The sequence below is a fragment of the Gamsiella multidivaricata genome, assembly GCF_025024155.1.
Source record: "Gamsiella multidivaricata strain RSA 2152 chromosome Unknown BC939scaffold_7, whole genome shotgun sequence".
Classification (NCBI taxonomy): domain Eukaryota; kingdom Fungi; phylum Mortierellomycota; class Mortierellomycetes; order Mortierellales; family Mortierellaceae; genus Gamsiella; species Gamsiella multidivaricata.
The window spans coordinates 277,979-303,658 of record NW_026251715.1 but is presented as its reverse complement, the minus strand read 5'-3'; the positions used below and the strand labels follow the sequence as shown (position 1 = coordinate 303,658).

General features: G+C 48.8%; 6 protein-coding genes across 6 annotated transcripts; 2 read left to right on the top strand and 4 right to left on the bottom strand.

Annotated features, from left to right (window-relative positions):
• Positions 1 to 1,787: 1,787 nt before the first annotated feature.
• Positions 1,788 to 5,203, bottom strand: BC939DRAFT_439279 (uncharacterized protein). Its single transcript, XM_051553945.1, has one exon. It carries the CDS (start codon positions 5,013 to 5,015, stop codon positions 1,866 to 1,868), a length of 3,150 nt encoding a protein of 1,049 aa, XP_051416213.1. The 5' UTR covers positions 5,016 to 5,203; the 3' UTR covers positions 1,788 to 1,865.
• A 6,591-nt stretch (positions 5,204 to 11,794) lies between these two features.
• Positions 11,795 to 12,235, bottom strand: BC939DRAFT_377195 (calcium-activated BK potassium channel alpha subunit-domain-containing protein; the record flags this gene model as incomplete). The annotated part of the gene is made up of 2 exons (XM_051551700.1): positions 11,795 to 11,878; positions 11,957 to 12,235. Coding segments are annotated over 2 exons (363 nt in total), but the record flags the coding sequence as incomplete, so codon positions are not given.
• Positions 12,236 to 12,328: 93 nt separating this feature from the next.
• On the bottom strand, positions 12,329 to 14,841 carry BC939DRAFT_281539 (uncharacterized protein). The gene is made up of 8 exons (XM_051551214.1): positions 14,327 to 14,841; positions 14,181 to 14,240; positions 13,833 to 14,043; positions 13,363 to 13,738; positions 13,131 to 13,278; positions 12,888 to 13,045; positions 12,693 to 12,805; positions 12,329 to 12,607 (listed from the first exon to the last, which is right to left on the bottom strand). Exons 1-8 carry the CDS (start codon positions 14,680 to 14,682, stop codon positions 12,455 to 12,457), a joined length of 1,575 nt encoding a protein of 524 aa, XP_051416211.1. The 5' UTR covers positions 14,683 to 14,841; the 3' UTR covers positions 12,329 to 12,454.
• A 5,047-nt stretch (positions 14,842 to 19,888) lies between these two features.
• Positions 19,889 to 20,830, top strand: BC939DRAFT_281527 (cytochrome B561, N terminal-domain-containing protein). Its single transcript, XM_051551213.1, has 2 exons — positions 19,889 to 20,265; positions 20,352 to 20,830. Exons 1-2 carry the CDS (start codon positions 19,957 to 19,959, stop codon positions 20,487 to 20,489), a joined length of 447 nt encoding a protein of 148 aa, XP_051416210.1. The 5' UTR covers positions 19,889 to 19,956; the 3' UTR covers positions 20,490 to 20,830.
• Positions 20,831 to 20,960: 130 nt separating this feature from the next.
• Positions 20,961 to 24,168, top strand: BC939DRAFT_473644 (RNA ligase-domain-containing protein; the record flags this gene model as incomplete). The annotated part of the gene is made up of 2 exons (XM_051558366.1): positions 20,961 to 21,776; positions 21,877 to 24,168. 2 exons carry the CDS (start codon positions 20,961 to 20,963, stop codon positions 24,166 to 24,168), a joined length of 3,108 nt encoding a protein of 1,035 aa, XP_051416209.1.
• Positions 24,169 to 24,323: 155 nt separating this feature from the next.
• On the bottom strand, positions 24,324 to 25,620 carry BC939DRAFT_439269 (peptidyl-tRNA hydrolase-domain-containing protein). The gene is made up of 3 exons (XM_051553944.1): positions 25,487 to 25,620; positions 24,989 to 25,412; positions 24,324 to 24,880 (listed from the first exon to the last, which is right to left on the bottom strand). The coding sequence occupies exons 1-3, from the start codon at positions 25,511 to 25,513 to the stop codon at positions 24,537 to 24,539; spliced, it is 795 nt and encodes a 264-aa protein (XP_051416208.1). The 5' UTR covers positions 25,514 to 25,620; the 3' UTR covers positions 24,324 to 24,536.
• Between the last annotated feature and the right edge of the window lie 60 nt (positions 25,621 to 25,680).

The following is a 25,680-nucleotide window of genomic DNA, read 5'->3' as shown; positions in this document are numbered from 1 at the left end:
GGGGTATTAGCCATTCATGCTGGAACTCCTCTTTCAAAAAGATGGAGCTTTTGCAAAATAACCTTTCTATCTCCCGGTCAAGACAGTGCTCTTCTTCTCTTCTTCAGGTACACTGCGCTACCAAAAGACCAGACTTTCTGGCCCAAGTCTGGCTCTATCTATGACACACTATGCGACTACCGAATAGCAGAGAATCGCCTATGTGAAGTAGGAGTATGAAACTTGACCGATCCCGACAAGCAGAAAAGACACCCATTCAACATCTCGCCAAAATACACAATATCACGTGTATAGAGCCTTCAGAAGAGCTGGGCAGTTCTCCAGAGTTTGATGCTAACCCAGTCCTTCTTCCTCGAAAAAAAAAAAGGATCACCATCCACCATGTGCAGCAACCTGATCCACTTATTCACACGCACACCCTTCAGTAGGGTTATCCAGCTCAGCCGCGGGTGTGGACATGCCAAAGGATACAGCTAGTCTACAGAATACCTCGTTGAAGAGAAGATATACATGGAACACTGTCATTCGCAGTAGTAGTCTCTATTCCGTCGGAATTGACTTGCGGTTCATCTGGACACGACAGCTGCCATATATCCTCTTTTTGCAGAGGTTATTGCTGCGTCAAGGGATTTTATACACGGAATATTATCATGGAGACTCAAGCGTTGGAGCACTGGACACTAGTGAAGACTCAGGACATGAGCAGCCATTTCGTGAACAGGAAAGATAAAGCGAAAGAAGATGTGCCTTTTATAAACATATTGGACGAAAAAAAAAAAGTAGTCTTATGTTCATTCGAGGAATACAGTATATAGAAAGCATTGGTGAGAGAGCTATAGTGCACTAAAAAAAATAACAACGGCCTGTCTTTCGTAAATCGTCCTTCATACCTTCCTGGCACTTCTGCTGCTGCTACTGTCTCCTCTGAACATGTCTGCTCCTCGGAACACACTCATTCTTGCTCACAAAACCGATGCTGTTCATCCTCCTTTCCTCCCTCCTCCTCACTCGCGCGATCCTGTCTACCTACCTTAACCACCTCTTGACCATCCTCGGCCTCCTTAAACAAATGTGTCGACCACCAAAAGAATCTTTTGTTCGACTCCTTTGCCGCCGCCGCCACCGTCTTCGCCGATGCAGCCTTGGAGCTCGTCGTCGACGCTAAGTACTCGTTTTATCAGTCACGTTAGCCTCCTTCGCTGTACCTCCGCCATTATTACCGGCGCCGACGAGACTCACAGTTCCATCTAAAATCCCGCCTTTCCAAGGCTCTGGAGCGTCGCCGAGGGGGAAGGGCGACATATCAAAGAGGGCGCCGAGATAGATGCAGATAGAGTGCGTGGCACGGAAGATGATGAAGAAGGCGGGACTCTTGAGGAGCGAGGTGATAGAGGCCTTCGGCTGCAAGGTCATATTCCACGGGATTTATGTAAAAAAAAAAAAAAAAAAGAAGCACAAACTTAGGCCCATGGATACTGGGCGAAGCTGTATTTCCATGTTTGTGCCCCGTGCTCATGTTTACAAGTCTTAATTCTTTGTTGCACAAAAGCCATGCAACGCGTGGAAAACTGGACTCCATCTCATTCGACAGTGGAATCTGCCAATTACATATCCCATTGGTGTCCTGACGATCATCATATGGGGGGACCATAGTCATCAATGCAACGCTAAGCTCATATGCACACAAAAAGTATTGTTGTTTGTATAACAAAAAAAGAAAAGATGGTGGTCTAGTCTAGGGGATGCAAGCAAAAAATACAAATATGCGAATGGAAAGAATAAGAGAAAAGGAGGGTTACGGGTATATATGTACAATGAGAACAGCTCTTGAGGACCAACTGTTACTGGCGCTGCTGCTGCTACTGCTACTGCTGCTTATGCTTCCTCTTCAAGCTCAGTTTGTGCATGAAGTTCAAGCCTCGAGGGGTTGATGATTTTGCAGCAGCAGCAGTACTGTCACGGGTGTCCTGCACCAAGTTGTGATTCCCAGCAGCGGCTTTGTCTTCTGTCGATTCAGTATCTTGCAAAATTGAAGTATCCTTAAATGCATCACCCTCCAAAGAAACCTCCCCCTGCTGCTGATGCTGGTATTCTTGCTGTGGGATGCGCTCCATCTTCCCGCTAGAAATATGGTCCATATTGAATGTCTCCTCCCCGCGCATAACATTCCTGTGGAAATCATTCATGGCCCAGATACTGCTTGGCATGTCTACGGGCATAGAGCTCGTCGAATGTCGAGGTGATGCCGGCGCCGAATTGACGGGTGACTGGTTAGGTGATGGGAACCCAAAGGCTGCAAATGTGGTGTGCTTCAATGCAGGATCATCACTTGTGAGCACCGCAGAGCTAGGACAGATCATCCCCGGAGACGTCAAGGCCAGTGGCAGTGTGACATGCGCTGGTGGGTTGGCTGGCATGGCCAAGGCCGTAAAGCTTGTAAAGTTCCGTGGGCTCGATCGTCCTTGCGAGAGGAGAGGATGTGCACTAGCGGCGGCTGGGGAAGGGGGCATTGACGGGCTGGTGTGACCATTGCCAACGTCTTCAAGCGATGGACTCGAGTTCGTAGCAGCTGCAGCGGTAGCAGCGGCAGAGGCGGCACCAGGAGGGCTGATTAGAGACGACGTCGACTGGGTCTGCTTGTGGCCGGGATGCGAAAACAGCTGCTGCAGACAATTGTGAGAATGCGCCTGGGTTCCAGCACCGATCTTCTTGCTATCCCGTTTGAAGAACGATAAATGGTGAGGGGTGCGGCTCTGATTCAATATTTCGCTTTCAGAACCATTGCCAGCGAACGGCCTGGATTGGTCTCCGAAATCGTACGATGCAGGCCTTGACTGCTTCAAGAAACTCTTGCTCTTCTTGGACTGGAGTTCATGCGGAAACGAAGTACCAATCGATGTCGAGATCATAGAATTGGGTGCGCCCAGGCCCTCGATATACTCGGCCTGCGTGGTATAGTAGTAAGCATTGCCGTACAGTTGAGTATCCCTGTTCCTGTTGGCCGCTAAAGAGTCGGACCAAACGGGATCTGACGATGTAGGCAGATTGTCCGCTTCGAGGATACACTGGCGCTGGAGTTGGGCCAAAGCCAAGAGTCGCTGGCGCTCATGCTCAGATAGCTGATCCTCCAGCTCACGCTTGTATCTCTGGGGGTGCACGATCCGGTACATAAAATTGAGGTTCTTCCTGCCGATCGATCCATGGCGATCTATACTTGCATTGTCGCTATCGCTTGTCTCTGTTCCTGCTGCATTGCTGTGGTGGCCGTGCCTGGGCAACGCCAGAGACAACGACCGCTTGGCTCGGGTCCCAAAAGACAATGGGTTCTTTGGAAAACCTGTGTCCGATTCCTGTCCTAGCTGAGATGGAGAGGATGCAGGTAACGCGGCATATAATCCTGTTGGCTCCGTCAGTTGCAACGGGGTCACGCGTGGGTTCGGAGAAACGGTTCTTGGTTCTGAGAACGTGGCCGAGCGACGTTTTGTGTTGCTGTTTTGATGGCGATGCAGGAACGAATGAATCTTGAGTGGAACGGAGCTCGATCGCTTGAGATCTTGCGGTTCGTTGACAATAATAGGGTTGACAGGACTGGCGGGAATCAAGTTGGCGGGGAAAGATGCGCCCGAGCGCGGTGGAGAGGCAGGACTTGAAGTAGGTAAAATATCCGTCTGTCGAGAATCAGGCTGGAACGAGGGAGATGAGGAGCCAGAGCCGTTCACATCTTCTGATGCCGTGCTCTGTTGGTACTCCGTTTCTTCGTGGGTCATGGCATCCGGCGCGTCTCCGCCCACGGACGGCAGTGATGGCGTGGATGGATTCTCCTTGATGGTTGGCAGACCCGCCGCAGATGCTTCATTTATGGTTAATTCTTTGGCGACCTTGGTTCCATCCTCCTGTTTAGCTCCTGCGGTTGAAGGATTGGTGGCAGCTTGAGTGACGTTGTGGGCTAATAGCGAGGGACTAGAAACAGCGGACTGAGAAACTTGGCTTGATCGCCCGCGACCAAAGACGTGGACCTGCTCATTAAAGGTGACGCGCTTGCTTTTGGAGGGCCTCGGACCTTCGGAGATAGTTCTGACCTGCGTATCCTGACTGGACACACATTCACCATTATCGCCCATCTCTATTTCTTTCTCAGGAGTGCTGCCCTCCTCTGCAGACCAAATGATCGGGATCCATTGCTGGTACTTGGAGAGTCGTCTGTGAAGGATCGAGTTCATGGACTGCTTGATTGCCAATCGCTTCTGGTTTTCTTCTGACTGGCATCCACCATCAGTCAGGTCGCCGCCCGTCGCCAAGATCGTTTTGGAGGCCCAGTAAAGTTTACCCTTGTGGCCATGGAAGGGGACCAACGGATCCTCTGCATCTTCACCCTCCGATTCTGATTCAATATCCAGGGCAGGGAACACGAACCCTGGGAAACGTCTGTCCCACTCGCACATCAATGGCTTATAAGACTGGATCCAATCCAGGTTTTCGAGCGTAAATGCAATCATGATGAGCTGTGCGACCGACAGGATGACCGAGAGGATATAGACTGTGAGGCCATGGATGATCGCGATAGAATACTGGAGGATCATGAGCACGGCAGGATGCGTCTCTGTACACCGAGCCAGCAATTGATATAGCTTCAAAAGAGAGTGGTAAATATAGAGTTTTTGGTCGTAGAAAAGAGGCGAGCTAAAGCTAAAGGTGACAGCATCGTGTTGATCCATGCCAGAAAAAGAGGAGGCAGAGGAGGTCGGCGACGATACGGTAGAGGAAGTAGCCGAGTCTGTTGGCTGGATTGATTTTGTCCGGGGGATGGTTAGCTTTGGCGCGATCTTTGTGGACACCTGTTGCGTGTGCTGCGTTGATGCCGCTAGGGATAGAGATGATTTCGATACAAGTTCAGCTGGTTGAGTCGGCTCTTTCAGAAGCGGTTGCTGATGGTACCGAGGTTGTTGATAGTGCTGTCCGATAGGTTGCTGCTTTTCTGCATCCATCAGGGCCTTCGTGATTGTAATAGCCGACATAGTGATGTAGATCCTGTGGATCCTGTGGCCAAGACACCCAGCTGGCTACGGCTGAGAATGTTGGGTGGTTGCTTGATTGCGAACTGGCACGTTGAGGACGGAATGATGGAAAGTAGACTATGGGTGCAGTGATGACACGAGTGCGAGTGTATGCGGATGCGCGAGAGGGTAATCAAAATCGTTGCCGGTTGCAGCAAGTCCGTCGGAGGTTGTTGATGCCGAGAAATTGATATTTAGACAGGTGTTCGTTGGTTGGACTGTGGTGGGATTTTTGCGATGCCAAGACCAAGGAATTACACGAGAAGCAGGAGAGAAACGGATGAGAGAGGAAAAAAGATAGAGGAGGGCGGCAGTTAGTCAGGGTTTCCGATCCAGATCGCAAGTATCCGATGGGTGTATAGTTGCGGCCAGGGATCAGCACATGCAATGGACCAAGGCAGAACAAATAAACAATGGGTGGCAGCAGCAGGCACAAAGATAGCAACGAGAAGAGAGATGCTTTGCTTGCCCGGGATGTGAATGAAGGCGGTGCGAGTGTGGGAAGGACGGGTGAAATAGCCTGCGAGAAAAGAAGATAAGATGAGGGGTCGATATAAGGAGTTGGTCTGATCGGATGAATCGAGGGCGTGGCGTGCAAGGAGGGCGAAGCAGGTGCTGGCACTACAGAGAGACTGCAGGTGGCGTGAAGTGTGAGGTATCGAGGGAGAGAGGCAATTGCTCGAGGCAAAGAGATTGACTGGTTGCAGAGGAGAGAATGGGAGAAAGCTGCTATGATTTCTCACCTTTCGTTATTGCTGGAAAAAAATGAAATGGGCGAAGTGTGGTGGGTTTAATTGGGAATCGATTAGGGCGGTAGGGGCTGAAAAGAAAAGTCGCTAGAAGGGAGAGTGATAGACAGAACAGAGTACTGTGCTGGATGCGATGTGCAATGGTATGAGAAGTGTGAGAGAGGAGAGAGAGGAGGAGGAGGAGGGGGATAAGAATGGGAGTGAAGGTCGGAGTGGGAGTGAAGGTCAGAGTGAGAGTGAGAGTGAGAGTGAGTGAACCGAAGAAAAGAGGAGCGCCACGAACAAATACATCGACTTCAAAAAACAAAAAAAGTTTTTGAGTGTTTCTTCCTATTGCATACGATTCATTCTGCATTCCCAACCGCAAAAGGAAACTAGTGCCACCAACTGCTCTCTTCACCCTCTCGGTGTTGGCGGAACCTCGATGCCGATCGAGTTAACCAACAAATAATAATAATACCAATTCAGTGTGAGCACTGCACACGCAGGGCTACGTGTATACACCCTGCTCGTGGAAACCAAAAAAAAAACGAGGCAGCGGACAAAGAAAGTAAATAAAGAAACTGTTCATAGTTGACTCCAAGCAGTGCCAATAAACCTGTAAAGGACCCTTTAAGCATCCTTTGACGCACTGCTCTGCATGAACACAAAAAACTTGAAGTGCTGAAAAAGGGAAGATTTGACACAGCTCAAGGTATTGTGGAGTTCAGAACATCACTTCTGCTTCGGATACGCGACATTACTCTTGAAAGCACCGAAGCAATTGGCAGAATATGCATCAAATGAGTTCATGCCGAAAGTAATGTAAGTAATGAAAGTAATGTAGGCGATATATGAGGGGAGTTACTATCATAGGGGTGTGAACAGAAGATGCTCCTCGGGACAATGGAATATGGCAAAAGGAATGGCCGGACAAGAGGCCATTTGGACAGTGCTCAGAGAGCCTTTTTCTCCAGTCAAAAAAAGGAATGTCACTTAATACTTCACAACAACAATTACGCACTGCACACCCCTTTCTCTCTCTCCACTTTAACAGAAGTACAACAAGTTGTTCCGCACAATTGCTGGCAAGGATCCCAGTCCCACTGTTTAGAGTTGATTAGTTGACAACAAAGTAGACACCACTCAGCCCACTTGTACAGGCGCAGTAGCAGTAGCGGAAGCGCCACTCATCCCTGGTGTCTCACATCCAACCGTATTACATAGAGCCTTACCAATGAAGTCGGCGACTTGTATTGTAATGAAGTAGACGCAGAAGGATGGCGTGTAGAGTGAAGTGATCAGGCTGCTATTTGGCGAGGCGTCCGTGGTGTCATCAACAGGCTTTCTTAAAAAGAAGGAAGAAAAAGAGATGCTACAGCGTTACAACTTAGTTTTTTTTACTACTTTTATATGGTGATGGTGGCTCTAACCCCATCTTCGGTTCGTAGGACCGCCGAGAGGTGATCCACCGTGTACCGTCATCTTGGGCCTAGAGTCCTCAGATTCAGAGATAGATACAAGAGACTTCTCAGAGACATCGGGGTGTCAAAATGATCATATCGGTAGGGTCTGTTTCTTTCCTCGTCTTTTTTTTATCTTTGGGCGAAAAAATCCGCCATCGTTAATTAACGACACTAAGGGATTACTTACCAACAACGAAGAAAAGGAAGGAGAGATAAGGAATAGGTTTAAGGTAGCCGAGTGAACCAGGGAAAGAGGTGGAAGAGACTATCAGGAATTGTGTACTCGTTATATGCTTATATGCTTATATGCTTATATGCTGTCCTTCTTGTTTAGACTGCGGACCAGGATCTCCATTGCTTTGTCAATACGGAATAAAGCGACTACGCACTTCGCTTCCGAGCGAACACGCGTCCTCCCCTTTTTGTCTTCTGCGGAGCATTTTCTTTTGATGGACCGCTGTGTTCATTATCGAGCCTGGCCCCTCTCCCGCGCCCTTCGTGTTTACAATCAGCGGTTCGCTGTAGCGCATGTTTGAGCGATGTTATTCCTTCTCTCAAGGATGGCGGACTATACTGCAGATCATGACCTACATGGTTGCATGGCTGAAAGACTCCATATTGTCATGTATATTCACTATCCATATTACAATCTTTATTCACTGGCCATATTGTGGCCCCGCTCCTTTGGGTCGTCATCGCCGTCGTCATCGGTAGCACTCTTTCTCCGGGATGTTGGGTCCGTTTATCATAATTCACCGAGTTCATTTATCACACACCTCAATCACCACTCAGACATTGAAAACCCTGGGTCGTGGACCCGTTTCCTGCAAACTTACTTCCCTTCATCCAATCTCAGCTTCCTTGGATCCAGATAATTCTTTCTCCGGAAAACGGTGCGACGGCACACTGGGCGGTAGGTTCGAAAAAAAAAGCACAAGCCAGCTTCACAGACAACGACCCATTATTATACAAATTCTTTTACTCTCCCGAACCATACGATCCACCCAGGCATTTGTGCAGTTTTTTTTTCTTTCCATCGGTGGCAAGAGTTGAAGAGGCGAGACATGGAGAGGCGGTTGTTGTTAGCCAGTGTAAAGAGACACTGTATACAGTTCATCATCTATCACTCATAGAGAATATGGCCATGGGGTCCAAGAAATAAATTGAAGGGACCCTATTGTATCTAGCCCTTTCCAATTCGGAAAGGCGCAAGATCCATAAAACCGGCTTAAAAAATCCCTGTGGACGGACCGGGAAACTTACTTTCCATCTCGCGTGTGCATGCAGCCAGCTGGACTCTGCACAACGCAGATTTTTTTTTTTTTTGTTCAGCGCTCACAACAACCACAACAATAAGTTACTGTAGTCTAGTCGACATGGATATACAAGATCCCGTTCTTATTATTGCCCAAAAAAGCGGTTAAGGAATATCCCGACCAAATTCGTAGGACAAAAAAAAAAAAAACCGCTTTTGTTGTGACACAGACAGGGCCCAAGTTGCGTGCGAAACAGGTTACTATTTGTGTCCGAAGTTGTCAGCAAGCGAACAAAATGGATTACTGTGCATAGTTCCCAGTTCAGGGCTTTGTGCGCGTAAAATGAATGAAGGAATGAAAAAAAAAAAAAAAAAACTGTTAGGGTTGTAGAAAAAACTAAGAGTTCACTTGACTTTAAGGATTTGGGGGGGATTTGCAAAGGATAAACCTTCGGACGCATACCACTACTCGAAATGAACGGTTACTCCATGAAAAATTCAAACTGCTTTCTTGAACTTTCCTCCAATTGTCACGAAACACATGCAAGATCTGTAAGCTGACGCGGCATTAAACAAAAAGTAGCATTGCTAGATACAAACATGACACGTAGCACGATCTGCTGAACATGACACCCATGGGGCAGACCGAATGTTGCTGCGCTCTTTTTTTTTTTTTTTTTTTTTTACTTTTTTGGATTTTGGATTTTGGACCCACAAAGATTGAGAAGTTGATCGTCATAATTGCTAGAGGAGTCTGCCTTAAAAGTTTATTAGGGAAGAGGTGCTTTAGAGTAGCTCAGCATGCCTTCAAATGTTCTCCCGCGTGAGCACAAAGACTTGGTCCGTGTCGAGAATAATCGTGTCCAATAACGGATTCGTGATCGCATAACACCTCGAACTTCCTCCGATTCCCAGATGTACCATCTTCGGATCATCTCCTTGCAGCCTCAGCAAGCCAATTGGGATAATACCCTGATCCAATGCCAGGTGCTCGTAAAGATGCAAAAAGTTCTTGTGCCGGTTATCATACATGTAATCCGAGTCGATACTATCGCTACTACCACTGTCGTTGCCACTGCGATTGTGATGGTGATGATGATAGTGTGGGCTTGAGTGACTGAAGAGCTCCGAGAGCCTTTGTTTGCCCACAGACGCCGTTCGGGAGAAGGACGAGCCTGCAGTCTTTTTGCTCCGCTTCTTTCTTGACTTCTTTCCGTTGCCTCCCTGGTCGTCGTCTTCATCGTCTTCGTCATCGTCATCATCATCATCATCGCCAGCCCTGCTTTCATCGTCACTGTTGTTATTGGACGAATTGGATGACTGATTGCCAGGCTGTCCTGCCGAGCCCTTGCGGGGACGCATGGTCTGGACTCCATAGCCCTCAGGCATAGGGATGCATGAGAGATGACAACCCGCGCCATACTGCTTGAAGAGATGAAAGTCGCGCTTCACATCTGCTTTGGTCCGGATACCACAGAGCAATTTGATCAGCTGTAGAATACTGGGGTTCGAGTAAAGCTGATACAGAACATGGTCCAAATGTCCCCCGAAAAGAACACCTCCGGAGGCATAAATCGGATTGTGATAGAAATCAGCAGCACCAGTATTGATGGTAGACTTTCTCCGCTGGCTGTTCTGCTGAGGGAGCCCGTAGTAGCCAGAGTCGGATTCTGGACCAAAGGGCTCCAGAGATCCACCGGCGCCTTCCAAGACAGCTCTTTTGGGTTCTAAAGTGCACTCGCTATCCTGTCCGATGTCGATCTCTGACTTGCGGATTTGCAAGAACTCAACTGATCGCTCCTCGACCAGTTCGTAAACGCACTGAGGACCTTCGTTCAACGATTCGAGCGATACCCTCTTGGTCGATGGCAGCCTCACAGTACGATCTTTAGCGGGATCGCAAGCGACAAAGGTGTTTGCATGTGACGATGAATGTGCTGCTGGATGATTGTCGTTAATATTTCCAAGACGACCAATCCTTGAGATCTGTGCATCGGAAAAGACTTGCTGAACGAGGATCCTGTTGATCACAGCGATACTGTCGAAAAACGATCCGTCAACACCGGCGTTATCAGGGTGCCTCATGAAAAGATACTTGCTCGACTTTGTGATCGCACCACGCTCCAGGTCATCCCGCGAGAGACAATCACCCTACATAACCAAAAGAGTGAAACATCGTTAGACATTGTCAGCCAAGAAATACAACTCAAGCGTATTTGTTATACTTACAATCAGGAAATAAAGCCGAGGGAAGCATTTTAGCGCTTTGAATTCTTGAGCGTCAGGTTGTCGGGAGCACAGAACAACGACATCCTGCAGTTGTTTCAGATGGGCCGATCGCAGAGTGCAGATGAGTCGGAATATATCATAGTTGGGTGAGCAGATAAGGATGTGGCCAAGCTCCGGACTAGTCTCTGACGAGATTGCTCTAGTCCTGTTTGATCTACCCTGCTGAGGATTGATCGCATCCACAGTTGCTAAAGTCGCACCATCTCCTTCAGTGTCAACTCCCGCACCCATATTCAGTCTGTCCAGCTCAGCCTGCGCGGCATTCTCAGTCCTTTTCTCCAGCACATCTGCCCAACTTTTGATGACCATATCCGAAACCTTTCGTTCGCCTCCGTTCCTTGAGTCAATCAAGATACACAAAGGCAACTTGGCGCCAGGAAAGGGCGCTGTAGGATAGCCGATTCGCAGGTTATCTGATTCCTCATCGGCTGACTTCATGCCCATCAACAGCCCCTTTTGTGTCTGCTCAAACAGAGCCTTTGCTTCTGATCGCTTCTCAGGCCGAAGCGCTTGTCGAGGTGTCTCTATCACAGGCAGAGGTGGTGGCGATGGAGACACGGCAGTCAGGGGAGACAGGGGCTCGTTGGCTCCTTGCTCAGCACCGCTATCCTCTGGCCCAGACATCAAGCTGACCTCAGGTTCCACGTCAATCTCATCGTCCTCATTCGTGATTGTCGGCATGGCAGAGTGGAGTTTGTAGCGTCCAATGTTTCGACTGTAGGATGCTCCAGTCTCACCATACACAGGATGCCGGGTCGATCTTGTTTTTCTGTGCTTGCCATAGCGTTTGGTTGAAGGCTCCAAAGTGATCAACGCCTTTGAGAAGTTCCTTGCATGGTAATCAAAGCCGATTGTCTCGCAATCTTCTTGATACGTGTCATGCAGATGCTGCAGGAAATTCTCGAGATGTTTCTCTGTCAGTTCGTTGATGTCGTCCAGATCTGTCGGATTCTGAGCAATGAAGATGCACTGTTCGTTGTGCTGGAAGCAGTAGTCCTTTCCTGGGTTTAAAGCTGTATGATACTCGCCAGACTGGAGTCGGATACGCACTCCGAACAGAATGACCTGAAATCTTCGGTACAGGAACTACGGGTATAGAATATAAGATCGGTCAGGACCACCCCCAAGACGCCGTTCATTTATCATTTTAGTCTATATACTTACCCAAGATACGAATCCGAAGGGCTTTCCGTCAAAGATTGGGTTTAGATATGAGATATAGAACTCGTTTCCAAGACTGTCATCGTACTCTGCTTCCCAGATCTCGTCAAATCTCTCAGATGGTCGATGCTGATGAAGCAGGTTCAAGATCAAGGTCGCAGTTGCTTGTTGTAAACAGTTGAATGCCAGAAGGACTTGACGCAGTTCGTCGGCGCATACGACTTGTGTGGCTGCTGTCCTTTGATACATCTCTGACTCTGGGAGAAGGTTGTATGTGTAGATCGCGGCATCACTGGCATTACGGAAGGCCAAGGTTGACAAAGTGTTGTGGCGATCCTCCTCCTGTGGCGAAAAAGGCGAGTTTCTGTCTGCAATGATGAAAATTCCTTCTGCGTTTCTGGCTTGAATTCTATCCAAGTCTTTGCTCTCCTAGAACGTCGCGACAACCCAACGATTGATATATACGTAAGATTTAATCTTGTATTAACAAAGGTGAGGTAGTCAGGCGAGCAGCAGCCTTGCCCTTACCAATGGAGTCCCCTTCAAGTAGACGACTCTGTTTTTGTAGCGAGCAGATTGCAAAAGCGCCTGGATGTCCTTGGATGGCTCACTCAGGCCCAGAATGACGATCTTAAATGCTGAGTTCGAGTATTCCTACCGGTTCAAAGCACATTCACCATGCGGATTAAAATCAACAGCGCAAAAACATATTTCCTGGACATTACAGATCAGGACGTACTTTGTTGGTAAACCAGAATCCGTTAAGAACGTTGGCCAACTTTTGTGCAGAATGCAGAGATCCGGAGATGATCATGAACTTGTGTCCTCCAGACTTGAATATGCCCTCTCCGGCTATTGAACGCACCAAGCCGTTAACATCCAATCACTTCACTTACTATAAGCCCTGCTAAAACCAATGTCGATGTCTACATACCTTTCGCTTGCGCAAGAGCATCCATAATTCCAGAAATCATCCACGGAAATACAGAAAGGACGGCGGTGATAACCAAGATGACAATGGCATAGCCCAGCTGGTTCTTTGGGGTCAGATCACCATATCCAATCGTGCTCATTGTAATCAAAACAAAGTACCTACATTCCGACCAAAGACGTTGTCAGAGTCATAGGGATCTAGTGCCACTCCAAGATAGCGCTGTTCTTCATATTCTTGACTTACAAAAGTTTCAACAAGTCGTTTTGGTCACCAGAGGCCAGTAACTGATCATACTCGGCTATCTGGAATGCCGAGATCGCGCAGTAGATCAGGGTGACAATGTACATCGCGAAGATGATCGTTTTGGACTTCAGTGGGTCCATTGGCAGATCTAAATGGATAAGAACATGTGTCAGAAAACTGGTGTCTACCAGACTTGAAACGTGATGCAACTCACTTGATGTCAAATCCATACCTGACACGCCAATGTCGATGTAAAAGTTGAGCGCCTGCTGAACTCTAGAGATAAGGGCAAAGCTCTGCAAAAAGTAGGGCACGTAGAGTTCATGGCCATCCTCCATAAAGATTGAGAAAATGAACGGAAGTGCTACTAATGTCGTGACAATATGCCTTGTACTCCGGAGAGATGTTGATTTCGATTCAGAAAAGACGATACTGGAGCAAACGGTAGCAAAGTTGTAGATAGCGATCCCGACCAGAATATGCCAGAGCGATCGACTTCTTTGGATGTGAAGCCAGTGAGATTCGTGGCCCGTTGGACGCGACAGAGTGCTGGCTTCAACGAGATAGAGCAGGCAGAACGCAAAGTCCACAAACACATTGATGACGTTCTGCAGAACACAAATACGGACGTTGGTTAAGAAACGAGAAGATAGAAAGTTGATCGCTCACACAAGCTCTTTACTCAGTGTAATATGGACTTACAAGTACTGTGGAGGTGATCTTTTCGTCTGTGGTATCTGGGGAGAAGGCTGCTCCTTTCAACCAGTAAAAGAACGACAAGAACCGGTTCGGGGCCTCCCCGAAAGAGTTTTGGCGATGGAGTTGATTCCGACGAGCACTGATCGAGCCAGTATAAGTGTTAGGAATTGAGGACGTCGTTGCAACGCTCCTGTAAGACTCGTGTCTTTTCAGCCTGCATTTTAAGTAATGGCCATCAACAATAGTTAGTACGGTTTTTTGGCACAAGAGGATGGCGTCGTTGATGATGGACGGGCAGCAGAGAATAAATCATCCGTAGGTACAGCGTAGGTATAGCGTGAGTGGACTTACTGTTGTTCCCTTGCATTCCGCACGATCGAGGTGCTCCTATTCAGAGGATCCTTAGGATCGCTGGGTTTATGAGGTTATTAGAGGTTAATTGCAGTTCCACGATATTGTGCTCTCAGCTTGTCGTCCACCATAGGCGATTGTTTTACCTAGTTCGGCCTGGCAACTCGTTGGACCGCCGTCCCAGATCGGGTGCGGATCCTGTGCTGTGGACAGTCGAGGTTGGAAGAAGAGCATGTCCGAACTGTGGGGTCGAGTTTAGGAACCACGTGCTTCGTCGTCTGTTGGACCCTGCGGCTCCTGATCCTGATCCAGTTCTAGTTCCTGCGCCTGTGTATATGCCCGACTCGCCTGAGACCCGTGGGCCAAGTAACCACGTCCGCTCGTCGTCTCTTGGCCGATAGGTGTGAACATTGCTGGGATCCATGCTAGGGTCGGTAGCGAGAGTCGTAGCTCTGCTGTGTGTGAATGCGGAGCCATAGCCCGTCGAGTCCTCTGTTTGCATGTTTGGATGTCCTGGTGGCAAATGTTTTTATTCAATTGATGTGGGGGAAGAAAGTAGTCGTTAGAAAAAGAAAAAAGTAAAAAAAAAAGAAAAAAGAGAAGGAAGTGGGAAGTGGAAAAGAGAGAGAGAGAGAGAGAGAGAGAGAGAGAGAGAGAGAGTCGAGGACCATGGGGTGGAATGAGATCCCCGTGCTTTTCATTACAAAAAAGTTGATCCAGGTGCAGCGGAGAGTGTATGCAGACTAGGGTTCAGTTGGGCTTGGCTCGTTTTTCCGATGCTCGACCACACAACGTCCCCCAGCAGAACAACCACGAACATTTCCTACCCCTATCCCAGCCGCCCATCACTCCGACAGCGATTGGACTAATTCTCATTCATTTGTTATGAGGGAACACTTTATCTGTACGTTTATGTGAGGCTAGGCATGCTCTTTCACAAGCAGTGGTTCCCTTCCTCGCAGCCATTGATTAGCCAATGGTTATTTGCGCCTCCTTGCCTGGTTCCAGCCAATCCGTTTCATTCTGGCTTGTAGATGCGCACGCACAATAACATGAAAAGTAGGGCTCTGCTTTTCCTCGACCGCAGGAATGAAAAATGCATTAAACACCGCAAACAGAGCACAACAGAGAGGGCTAGGGTCAATTTCCGTCCACAGGCCCAGAACCCGAACACGCCTTGCTCTAAATTTTTGAATGGTATCCCTTGCGTGCTGTAGGTACAAGTCTGATCAATCACTCCGCGGATTTTATGTTCTCCAAGCTCATTAGTCCACGAAGTCAACTAGAGTGGCATCCGTCATGTTGCTTATACGATCGTCCGAGGCGTAGGAAGCAGAGTAATTAATCTCCAAGCGATCTTCAGGGCGATTTCAAGGGACATGTTCCAATGTAGCTTTGGTGCAGGAACTTTCGGTATCTCCTGAGCAATTGAGTAGGGGGTGATTGGCTGCATGGTATTTGGCCGGGCGCATAGCCATTGCTAAAACTAATGGTTCTTCGTCTGTCGCGTCGCGTTCCCTTCTCTTGTGATGCAGAGCGCGTCCCCGTGTGTACACGTTCTGTATATTGGCTATCTTTCATCTTGGGTTGATCCTTTAATACTTAAAGCGAAGTTTAGATTAAATAGAAGACGTTTTGAATGTTGGGACACAAGTACATGCAATATCTCAGTCAGTAGAGAATCTTCAAACGCAAGCTTTTTTTTTTGAGCGCGTTCCTGAATGCGCGTCACGCTTCAAGCCACTGCCATCCTCAAACACCATCGATCACTTTGTTGCCGCCGCTACCTTAAAAGCACACTTCTTCATTCCAGCTTGCTCTTCCCCGACTTCCGCAGCGCAGGATTTCACCAGCTGGAACGTCTTTTCCAAAAGTCGCTGTCAACATACGATCGACCCAGCTACAACACTCGAGGAATTCAAAGCAACGAGACGCGTGAAGAACAATGGAATCTGACAGTGAGCTGACCATTGAGGAGGCACCCTCGCGTCTCGCCAAATCTCGGCCTGACCGCAAAGCCGAGGAGCAGACCTGGCAACGGAAACCAGCCCTAGTTCCACGCGCAGAGGACTTCTTCAAGACGCCAGCCAGGACTTTTATTCCTCTAAGCCAGCAGGACACTAACTTCGGACAGGGAGCCGGAGACGCCAGCGTTTTGAGAGCGTCTTCAGAGGACGGTGCAACAAAGAAGCTGGATATATTGTCTGGGTCGCAAAACATTACAGAGCTCCACAAAGAAGGCGACTCTGCGGAAGAGGATACAAGTGCTGAGTATGACGACGAGGCCCACTTAACTGACGACGTGGCCGTTCCGGCGAACGCAACTCTAGCAGTCCTACCAACCCAAAAGGACCATCAATCTGAGGCAGCAAGGCAACAGGACATGCGTGTGGAGACGACCCCAACGACTGAGATAATTCATAAAGACGGCGAATCCACACCATCCATCGAGGACGATCTTATCCCGGTCAAGTCGCTAAGCGAACAAACATTCCGCAGCGACTCGGACGAAGCTGGATTGCCTCTTGCAGCCTTTTCGAATACCGAGGAGGACCGATCGGAGACTAACAAGGAGTGCGAGGTTGCAGACGACGACGACCTGCCCATTCCGATCCAGTCATTGAGCGACAAAATATACGGAAGAATTCTGGACGAGACAGGACTACCAATTGTAGCCTCCGGAATCGTCGGGGGCACTCGACCAGAGACTATCAATAAGGGGCGTTGGGATTTTGTGGATGATGAGGAGTCGGACATCGAGCTCGAGGAGGCGTTTGGTCCAGCTCGGCCTCAGAATCCGCACCCACTCAGATTCGGCGACGCCAAGAGCGACCTCACCTCATGTATTTCGCCATTCGCCCCTTATGTTTCGACTGGCGCGGGACAGCCATATGAACCTTCAGATAATGTCGAGGCACCTAACCAGCCCGCCAGCAAGTCAGAAGCAATAGACCATCATGAGGCGAAAGAAAGTAATGACGGATCGGCCTTCCTCAATTCACCGTTCGCTCAGTACCTCTCAAACCTCACCAACCATATATCAACACCCTCGGCAAAGGAGGCAGAAGGCAACAGGCCAGACACAGCAGTTCAGCAAAAATTGAAGCAGAAAAACGAAGAGACGGCTTCCGATTCGGATGACATGATGCATGTTTTGGGCGGGATGGCAGCGGCAGCAGCTAGTTCCCTCCTCAAAAAGTCATTACTTGATCATGAAGACACGGACTCGGGCGATGAATCCAACGCGAGCAACAATCTGGAAAGGCAGTCAGCACAACCTGCTCCGCAAAAATCCATTCCAGCTAATGGATCAGGAAGGACAACGCCGTACAGTTCGGACGATGGATTGACATTCGATGAAGGCGCTGGAGTGGGAATCGGTTCTAGGCCTTTTATACAAACACCCTTGAAGAGCGAGTGGTGGCCATCCTCGGACGCGAGTTCCGAACCCTCATCACCCAGATTTACTACTGCAGAGAAGGGAAAGCAGGTACAGAGGGGCTCACAGCCCTTATTTACAACCAAGAAGGGCATCCAGGAGAACAACGAACAGCGGGCTCAGATCTACCCTGCCGCACCCCCAGAACCATGGAAGTCCGAACCAATGACCAACAAACTATCTCAACGCCGACTTCCAACCATTCCCACCGCAGTCGCCACTGCAGCCGTTAGCAGCAACGACCACAACCTTGCGATCATGAGCTCAGCCCGCAAGCAAGCATCCGCAGTGCCTCCAGCGGTTGCAGGAGTAAAATCCCTTTTCTCAGACTATCCTGATGCGCCATCTAAACCTGCGAGCACCACAGCAAAGCCTGTCGTCACTTTACCCGCAGATCCCTCCACAGCTTCGACACTGAAGGGCCAGTACGAATTGCCTTCCATCAAGAAAATAGATCAGTGGAAGAGCAAGAACAGCCTTGCACCCAATGCATTCCGGCGGTTGCTTATCAACATTAGCGCACTAATTCTTTCCCATGTCGTGATGAAGGGACGCTTTTATAGGTAAGGATGCTGAGCGAGTTGGGGAGAAGGAATGCCATCAGAATGCGAAAGGATATTATATTAATCGACATGCCGTTATCCTCTCCTTAGAACGGTCGTCAGAATCCTGTCGTCGTTTGTTAGCCCTTCGGTTTTCTACTGGACAGGTAAGGGGGTTTTGATCCCGGTCGTGTGATACATAGAGCGAATATCAAGGGTTCTGATGCCGTCGCATTTCTTTTTGAATGTTCATATAGAGTGGGCCGTTATCTTGTTGCTCTTATTTAACATCCTCGAGGTGCTTAATAGCTATATGAGGAGCAGCAACAACTTCGAATATCTGCCCCTGACGCCTTCTCAGCGGACCCTTCTTGGATTGGACCCTATTATAACTAAGGTGCCTGGTGCTGTCCCTGTATTCAAAAAGTCCATCAGTGTTGTAAGTCATATTAATTGGTAATGGTAGTGATAATCTTTCGATTCATCGAAGCCAAATGTGTCTGTCTCACCATTCTTCTATGCCGTCAAAAAGCCATATAGCCTGACCGAGAAACCTATTGTGAGCACCTACGTCAGTCCATCACAAGGTCCCTTCGTATCATCCAGAACACCGTTCCAAAAACCTGCCGTGGGTCTGAGCACTTCCGAGTACAGAGACGCTACCACTATTTTGAACAAATCGATGGCCCGAAGCTTTAACCAGCCAACTATTCAGGATAGAGCTGACCTAGACCGGTTGATGAAGATTGTCGAGGCAAGAGATGAACTCCAAGCAGAGTGGAAGGGCGTTGATACTGATCCCTCCAAGAGACCGTTCGGTCTGCATGGCAATTTTGCTTCTCAGGCTGGTCTTCAGACAGGCGTGGATATGTCCGTCGACAATGCATTGCGTCCAGATCTCCAAGCCAGTCTCAACGCGCGCGGATCTATCACTCGCTACCAGCCTGCTATTCGAACAACCCTTTCCAAAGACCAAGCATCAAAGACAGATCTTCAAAAGGATGGCCTTTATGTTGTCGGCCACGGCAAAGTCCTCAAGAACCTTAAAGTTTCTGAGCAGCAGCTCGATCGATGGGTATTCAACATGCGTCAGGTACACCTCATGCTTTTCAAGCTTGTTTTGTCTAGGTGTATTCATGTTGATTACTAAACCGCTATCTATGATACTTTAATATTTGCTAGTGGATGTGGAATACGATCGTCAAGAATGTGTGTAGCGAGATGGTGGTCGTCGATGCAGAGTTGGCACGTCAAGGCCTATCTTATCTGGACTGCAAGTCTGCAACCATGTTTTATACCTCAGTTCCCCCCCCAAACACCGCTAACGGATCTGCGCCCGCGACGTCTACTGCAGCAGCTCCAGCAGCCTCAGCACCACTCTCGAGCTCGCTTGCATGGGGTGCTGCTAGTATCGCCAATACTAGATTACCCAGCGCATTTGCAGCCCCTCAACCCCAGCAACCACAGTTGCCAACATCGCTGCCTGACCTCGAGGCACGATATGGACAGGTATTTATCCATTGCAGGGTCTTGCTTTTAAATTCTGGCTGTTATGCTCCATGGTTGCCTATTCGTTTGTTTATTAAGCCTGAGTAATGCTCTACCTTATACGCTCCATAGTCACCTATTGTCAAACAGCGATTGGTTCTTGAGATGTACCTGGCGATTCCAGGCTATGCCAACCGCAAATATGTAGTTGAGCGACTTCAAGGTGCGCGCGCTCATCGCTTGTTTATATGCCATCGTTCAAGATTAGTAGTCGATCTAATCATCTGTACTCCCTTCTTGAATAGCTATGGGACCACTGCTCACTCATTTTATCTGGGATTCGCATGGAGTGACCTGGGATGGCGGCAAGAAGACATGGACGCCAGATCTGCCTACGGATGCCCAGATTATTATGCATTTGTTTGCAGTTTATATGGATTTGGCGATGCCATCACAGCCAGCCCAGGCCAACGACCGGTTCCCATTCTCGTACAAGCACTATGTTCCAATGGAGGGCAAGCCAGATCCCACCACAAGGCTGCAGATTAAGCAGACATCCAAATCCCCACCCGAGTACAGCCTCGTGGTGGAGGGATCGATGTGGGAGGTTGTGCCTGTAAGTGTCAAATGATATTGTGATTCATTAATTATCAACTGCCTGGGGAGTTTTATTTATATTTTATTTTTTTATCTCTTTATTAGAAACGACTCAATGTGTGGTACACACTGGTGTTGTTCATCTTCATCGTGATGAGAGAAAGTGGCGGATATATTGGCCAGATCAACATCGGTACCCGGTTGATTGGACTCGGCGATGTGGTGGAAGGATACGACGTGTAAAACAGAAAAGTTCAAGGACAAAATAAAACGAAGCAGGGGAGCGTGAACACAAGCGAGGCGAGCGACTGAGGCGGTGCAACGTGAAAATAAACTTATCGCCATTACGAAGGTACAAAAGTCCAAAACACTAAAAGAGACCGCAGAGAACGGAACATACTCCATTGAAACCCTCGCATAGTCGCATGATAGAATGAGACTAGAGTCATATCACTTCAGAATGACCAAAAAAAAAAAAGAAAAAAAAAGGGTGCCGTAATAGACTCCAGCCGCAGTCGAGGGCCGCGGTGGGCGTAGTCCTTCGATAGTCCAAACAATAAATAACACGATTCTCGCCCTTCAACAGTCTGACGACAATATAAGCGCTCTTTCGGTACCACCAACATCTGTTATCTTCACTCACACTCTTTAACCTTGCTTGCGCGCTCATCAACATCAACTCATCATCCTTGCTCTGCTAATTCCTTCGTCGCCATGGATCAACTGGCCAAGCAGCTTCAACAAACCCGAATCCAGGACTACACTACAAAACCAACGGGCAAGAACCGCGTCCTGGATGATGCCACTCGAGCCGACAGCCTTATCCGTGACCTGCGCGCGTGTACCGAAAATAAAGACCTTGGAACATCCAAGCGTCGTCGAAAGCTTGTGTACGGCACCAATTATGACTTGGATCTGGAACGGGAGGGTCAACACTCGTCATCCTCCCACGCCTCTCTCGCTAAATCAAAGACCAGCGGCGCGCACGAGCCCAGGGTTCTGAAGGTCACTTCTTGGAAGATGAACGAGTACGATTATGTCAAGGGGACCTTGCCCTCGTTAGCACGCGGGTTGTTCACCTATCAGGATCCAGCACTGCATCGACTTCCCTCTGCGACCAAAGGTACCACCAATACCGACGCCGACACCCTCGATGATACCGATGGCATGCATCGGATTCTGATCCGTGGATACGACAAATTTTTCAACGTGGGGGAGGTCCAAAAGACACAACTGGGATGGATCGCGGAAAACACAGAGGGACCATACGAGGTGACGCTCAAGGAAAACGGATGCATCATCTTTATGGCTGGATTGCCCCCTCATCTCGTCGGACCGCAAGGAGGGTGTGTTGTTAGCAGTAAGCATGCCATTGGGGTACGAGATGGGTCCGAGAAGGACGCACAGGCCGAGGCCATCCATGCATCCAAGGGGCGAGAATGGCTCGAAAAGACTTTAGCCGCTAAGGGTAGGACGTTACAAGAGTTCGGACTCTGGCTGTGGAATCAGAACCTGACAGCTGTTGCGGAGGTAATTCTTTTGGGTATCTTTGAATCTTATTGCAGCATGTCAATGGGTGAGGATGATATTGCTGATGATAGTAATATAATTTGTTGTAATTAACTTCTAGTTGTGCGACGACAGCTTTGAGGAACACGTCCTCCGATACCCGGCCGATAAAGCAGGACTGTATCTCCATGGGCTGAACCGCAACACGGCCGTTTTCCAGACTCTGCCGAGCAGCAAGGTCCAGGAGGTAGCTAAGGAATGGGGACTTAGGCAGACGGGTTATGTAACCTTTGATTCATTCAAGGAGGTCATGGACTTTACGGAGAAGGTCAGGAATGCAGGAGAATACGACAGTCGAGCAGTGGAGGGATTTGTGGTGCGTTGCAGGACCAAGACGGAAGAAGGCGCCTACTTTTTCAAGATCAAGTACGATGAGCCCTATCTTATGTACAGAGAATGGAGAGAGCTGACAAAGCGACTGTTGAACATCGAGGCAAAGAAGGCTAAAGGTGCAGACAATGTAGCGATATCAGGGGCGCCGTTGCGCATGAAGTATCCTTTGACAAAGGCATATATCGAGTTCATCAAAGATCTCATCAAGAAGCAACCCGAGATTTTTGCAGGATACAACAAAAATCAAGGCATTATCGCTATTCGAGACATGTTCTTGTCAGAGTGGGAGTCCAAGTCTCCGAAGGATCAGAAGTCGTCGCTTGCTATGCCCTCGAGCGACAATGGTGTCACACAGGAGGACTTTCAGCGGACGGTTTTGATTCCTATCGCGACCATTGGATGTGGCAAAACTACAGTCAGTGTTGCCCTCTCAAAGCTATTCGGCTGGACCCATGTCAACAGCGATGACTTCAACCACTTCAGGAAGAATCCCGGTCAAAAGTTCATCAAGGAGGTCGTGAGCCAGCTTAAGGAGAACATGGTCGTCATTGCGGATCGAAATAACTTTGAGTATATGCACCGACAGAGAATTATGGAAGCCGTCCGAGGAGAATATCCCAAGACTCGGTTCGTAGCACTGTACTGGTCGCATGATGACCTACCGATTGAGCGTATCAGGGAGATGGCGATCGAGCGCGTCAAGAACCGAGGTTCGAACCACCAGTCCTTAACCCCCGAGTACTGTCCCGACTATGAGTTCGTCATTCAAAAGTTTTTGCGATCATTTGAGCCGTTCAATCCTATGATCGAGCCCGATGCCAGTTTCAGCAACGTTGTTGAGTCCAAAGCTGGGGAAGATTCGTTGGCGTTCGTGGAGCGAATTGTGAAAGAATTTGCGATCCCAACGTTAGGTGCGGGAGGAATCGGTAACAGCCCAGTCCCAGGACCAAAGGAGATCAAGGAGGCGGTTCGATACGCCATAGAGGACTGGAAACCAGAGCGAGTTGCATCGGGCGAGGCAGAGAGACGCCATAAGGAGAAGCAGGCGAGCGAGGCATCACCGGAACAGTCAGATCAAAGTGCATCCAGCACTTTAACCGGCGATACTGCCACTATGGCTCTTTCTGGAAAGCAGAGGAGGGCAAAAGAACCAAAGTATTTTGCCATTGCTCTCGAATCCGGTTCAGTGCAGTGTTTCCTGGAGGAGCTGATTGGGCAGACGAACATCGGAACCAAGAACAACGCACTGTGGAAGCAGTTTAAGGATCAGTTCAATGCGTGGAAGGAAAATCATAGGGTCGGGATCTACCAACATGTTACGCTTATCCATACAAGTGCGCGCAAGGATACATCACCCAAGAAGGCGCAGAGGGCTGAAGAGCTGTGGAAACTGTACACGGAGGAGACTGCAGGAGTAGTGGCGGTGCCAACAAAGCCAAAAAGCTCATCGCCAACGACTTCTCCCCCTACCACGTCAATGTCAGCACTTTCAACCAACTTTGAGCAATCGCTGTCTGTGTCCTCGTCGCCGGGGGAAGATAGATTCACGAGAGTGGAGAAGAGAGGTAGACGTGGCAAGGTTCCGCCTGCGGCCGCCTCTTCTTCCAACACAATGGCTCCCACTCCTGCTACCCCTCCCTCCAACCCGACAGTTCCCATTCTAGCTGCCACCACCATCTCGTCCGCGGGCGGACAACTTGAGAAACCGGAGCTGGAGGCCACGGTCGTTACGGACTATATTATCTGGACAGAAAACATCATAGCGCTTCGGGTCTCGAGCGCAAAGAGAGCTGTGAACGGAAAGATGTATGATACTGTACAGCCGAACCTCCATGTGACAGTCGGTACTGCTGGTGACCATATCAAGCCCTACGAGTCGAACGAGATGTTGCGGCTGTGGAGGGAGAACATGAAGCACATTGGATCTGAGTCGAAGCAGGCAAACGGACCACAGATCTTCTCGATCAAGTTGAATGAGTCCAAGGTCTTTGCGGGACATTTGAAGGGCATGCTGTTCTAGGCACAGCTCTTTGTCTTTTACGGCCAGTATCTTGCACGGAGCAAAGATATCGCATCTCAGACTATTCGTTGTTGCAACAAAGAGTCTCATACAGTTGACAAGCAGAGATTTCTTCAAAATAATGGAATTTATTTTAGAAAGAATAAATTTCGCCGAACAGTTTATTCAGCATAGAAAATATATACATTGCAATGGTTCTGATAGTTAGTCATGAACAACGCTTCGCCGTCATTGTCGTGCCACAGCTTTAGTCAGTATAGCACAATCGCACAAACGACACGAAGCATTGCAGTAGCAACGAGCGAGTAGGCGAAAGCTTGGCTAGACAATGCTCTCCGCAGTCAATGGTGCACAAAGATATCTGTCCATCACTTTTTCCATGGTTTCCAGTCAGGATATCTGGTCATGATTTTGATGACTTCATCCCCCGCCTGGTCATAAACCAGCTCCTCCAACTTTTCAATCTCCAAGGGCTTGAATTTTCCGAGGATATAATTCGCAATGAAGTCAGGCGAGCGATCTTTGGATGCCGGGCGACCGACGCCGATACGAAGACGTTTGAAGTGTTGGGTTCGAAGGTACTTGATACAGGATTTAATGCCGTTATGGCCGTTGGCGGAACCTTCGCTCTTGTAAGAGATCTTTCCGATGTCCCGCTCCATGTCGTCGTGGATCACCAAGACATCAGTCTTGGGGATGCGCAAGTCGTCGACTGTGTGTTTTTTCCAAGTCGGAGGAAATCAGAAAGAGACCAATTAGTTTAAAGGAAGGGCACAACGGCTCTCAATGATAAATAACATTGCATGGACGAGTACCATACCTGCACGAGAGACAGCGCTTCCGCTGATGTTCATTGGTTGCAAGGGCTTGAGAAGGGTCAATTTGAGTTCCACGGCGACCATCTCTGGCTTCTCTTTCTTGTTAGCAATGGGTGCTGGCTCTGTCGAGGCTGTGTCCACTGTACCGGCTGCATTTTCATCCACCGCAGGAGTAGAAGTATTGATCGCATTTTTACCTGTATTCACGGTGGCTGCAGAAGGTGTTCTAGTAGGAGGCATGCGTGCTCTCATTATGGTCCGCTCGCGGTTCTTGATGGCAATAGTCGTAGTGACGGTGGCGACCTCGGCTCGCCAGGTGCCATTTTTGGACCAGGGAGCATTAAAACGCCGGGCGAAATTGTCGAGGACCATCATGCCGACGTTGTGGCGTGTTCCTGGGAGGCCGTAGTTCCCGAGTCCCACGACCTGTGGAAGGATAAAGTTGGTTAGGTTACGATGTTTTGATATCCTGGTAAAAAATAAAATAAAAAAGAATTTACCACTATGTGTCTTGTTAAGGCCGCCATGGATGAATGAAGGTGAATGTGCGGATGTGTGTCTGGGTGAAGGAGAGTGGAAGAGGCGAGAGATCTGATTAGATCTTCTCACCGTTCCTGAATCCAAAATGCGATTGATTGATTGCGCTGTGTCCGACCGCAGCACTAACACAAAAAGACGAGGTGATCCTTCTTAG

What these genes read in the sequence shown, in the direction of transcription:
- BC939DRAFT_439279 (XM_051553945.1), bottom strand. Translation starts at nt 5,015, where the DNA reads ATGTCGGCTATTACAATCACGAAGGCCCTGATGGATGCAGAAAAGCAG.
- BC939DRAFT_281539 (XM_051551214.1), bottom strand. Translation starts at nt 14,682, where the DNA reads ATGCAAACAGAGGACTCGACGGGCTATGGCTCCGCATTCACACACAGC. An exon ending in GAGTTGCCAGGCCGAACTAG is followed by an intron (nt 14,241 to 14,326) that starts GTAAAACAATCG and finishes TCATAAACCCAG; the next exon opens with CGATCCTAAGGATCCTCTGA. An exon ending in AGATCACCTCCACAGTACTT is followed by an intron (nt 13,739 to 13,832) that starts GTAAGTCCATAT and finishes TGTGTTCTGCAG; the next exon opens with AACGTCATCAATGTGTTTGT.
- BC939DRAFT_281527 (XM_051551213.1), top strand. Translation starts at nt 19,957, where the DNA reads ATGGGACCACTGCTCACTCATTTTATCTGGGATTCGCATGGAGTGACC. An exon ending in CGATGTGGGAGGTTGTGCCT is followed by an intron (nt 20,266 to 20,351) that starts GTAAGTGTCAAA and finishes TCTCTTTATTAG; the next exon opens with AAACGACTCAATGTGTGGTA.
- BC939DRAFT_439269 (XM_051553944.1), bottom strand. Translation starts at nt 25,513, where the DNA reads ATGGCGGCCTTAACAAGACACATAGTG. An exon ending in CCTTAACAAGACACATAGTG is followed by an intron (nt 25,413 to 25,486) that starts GTAAATTCTTTT and finishes ATCCTTCCACAG; the next exon opens with GTCGTGGGACTCGGGAACTA. An exon ending in AAGCGCTGTCTCTCGTGCAG is followed by an intron (nt 24,881 to 24,988) that starts GTATGGTACTCG and finishes AAAAACACACAG; the next exon opens with TCGACGACTTGCGCATCCCC.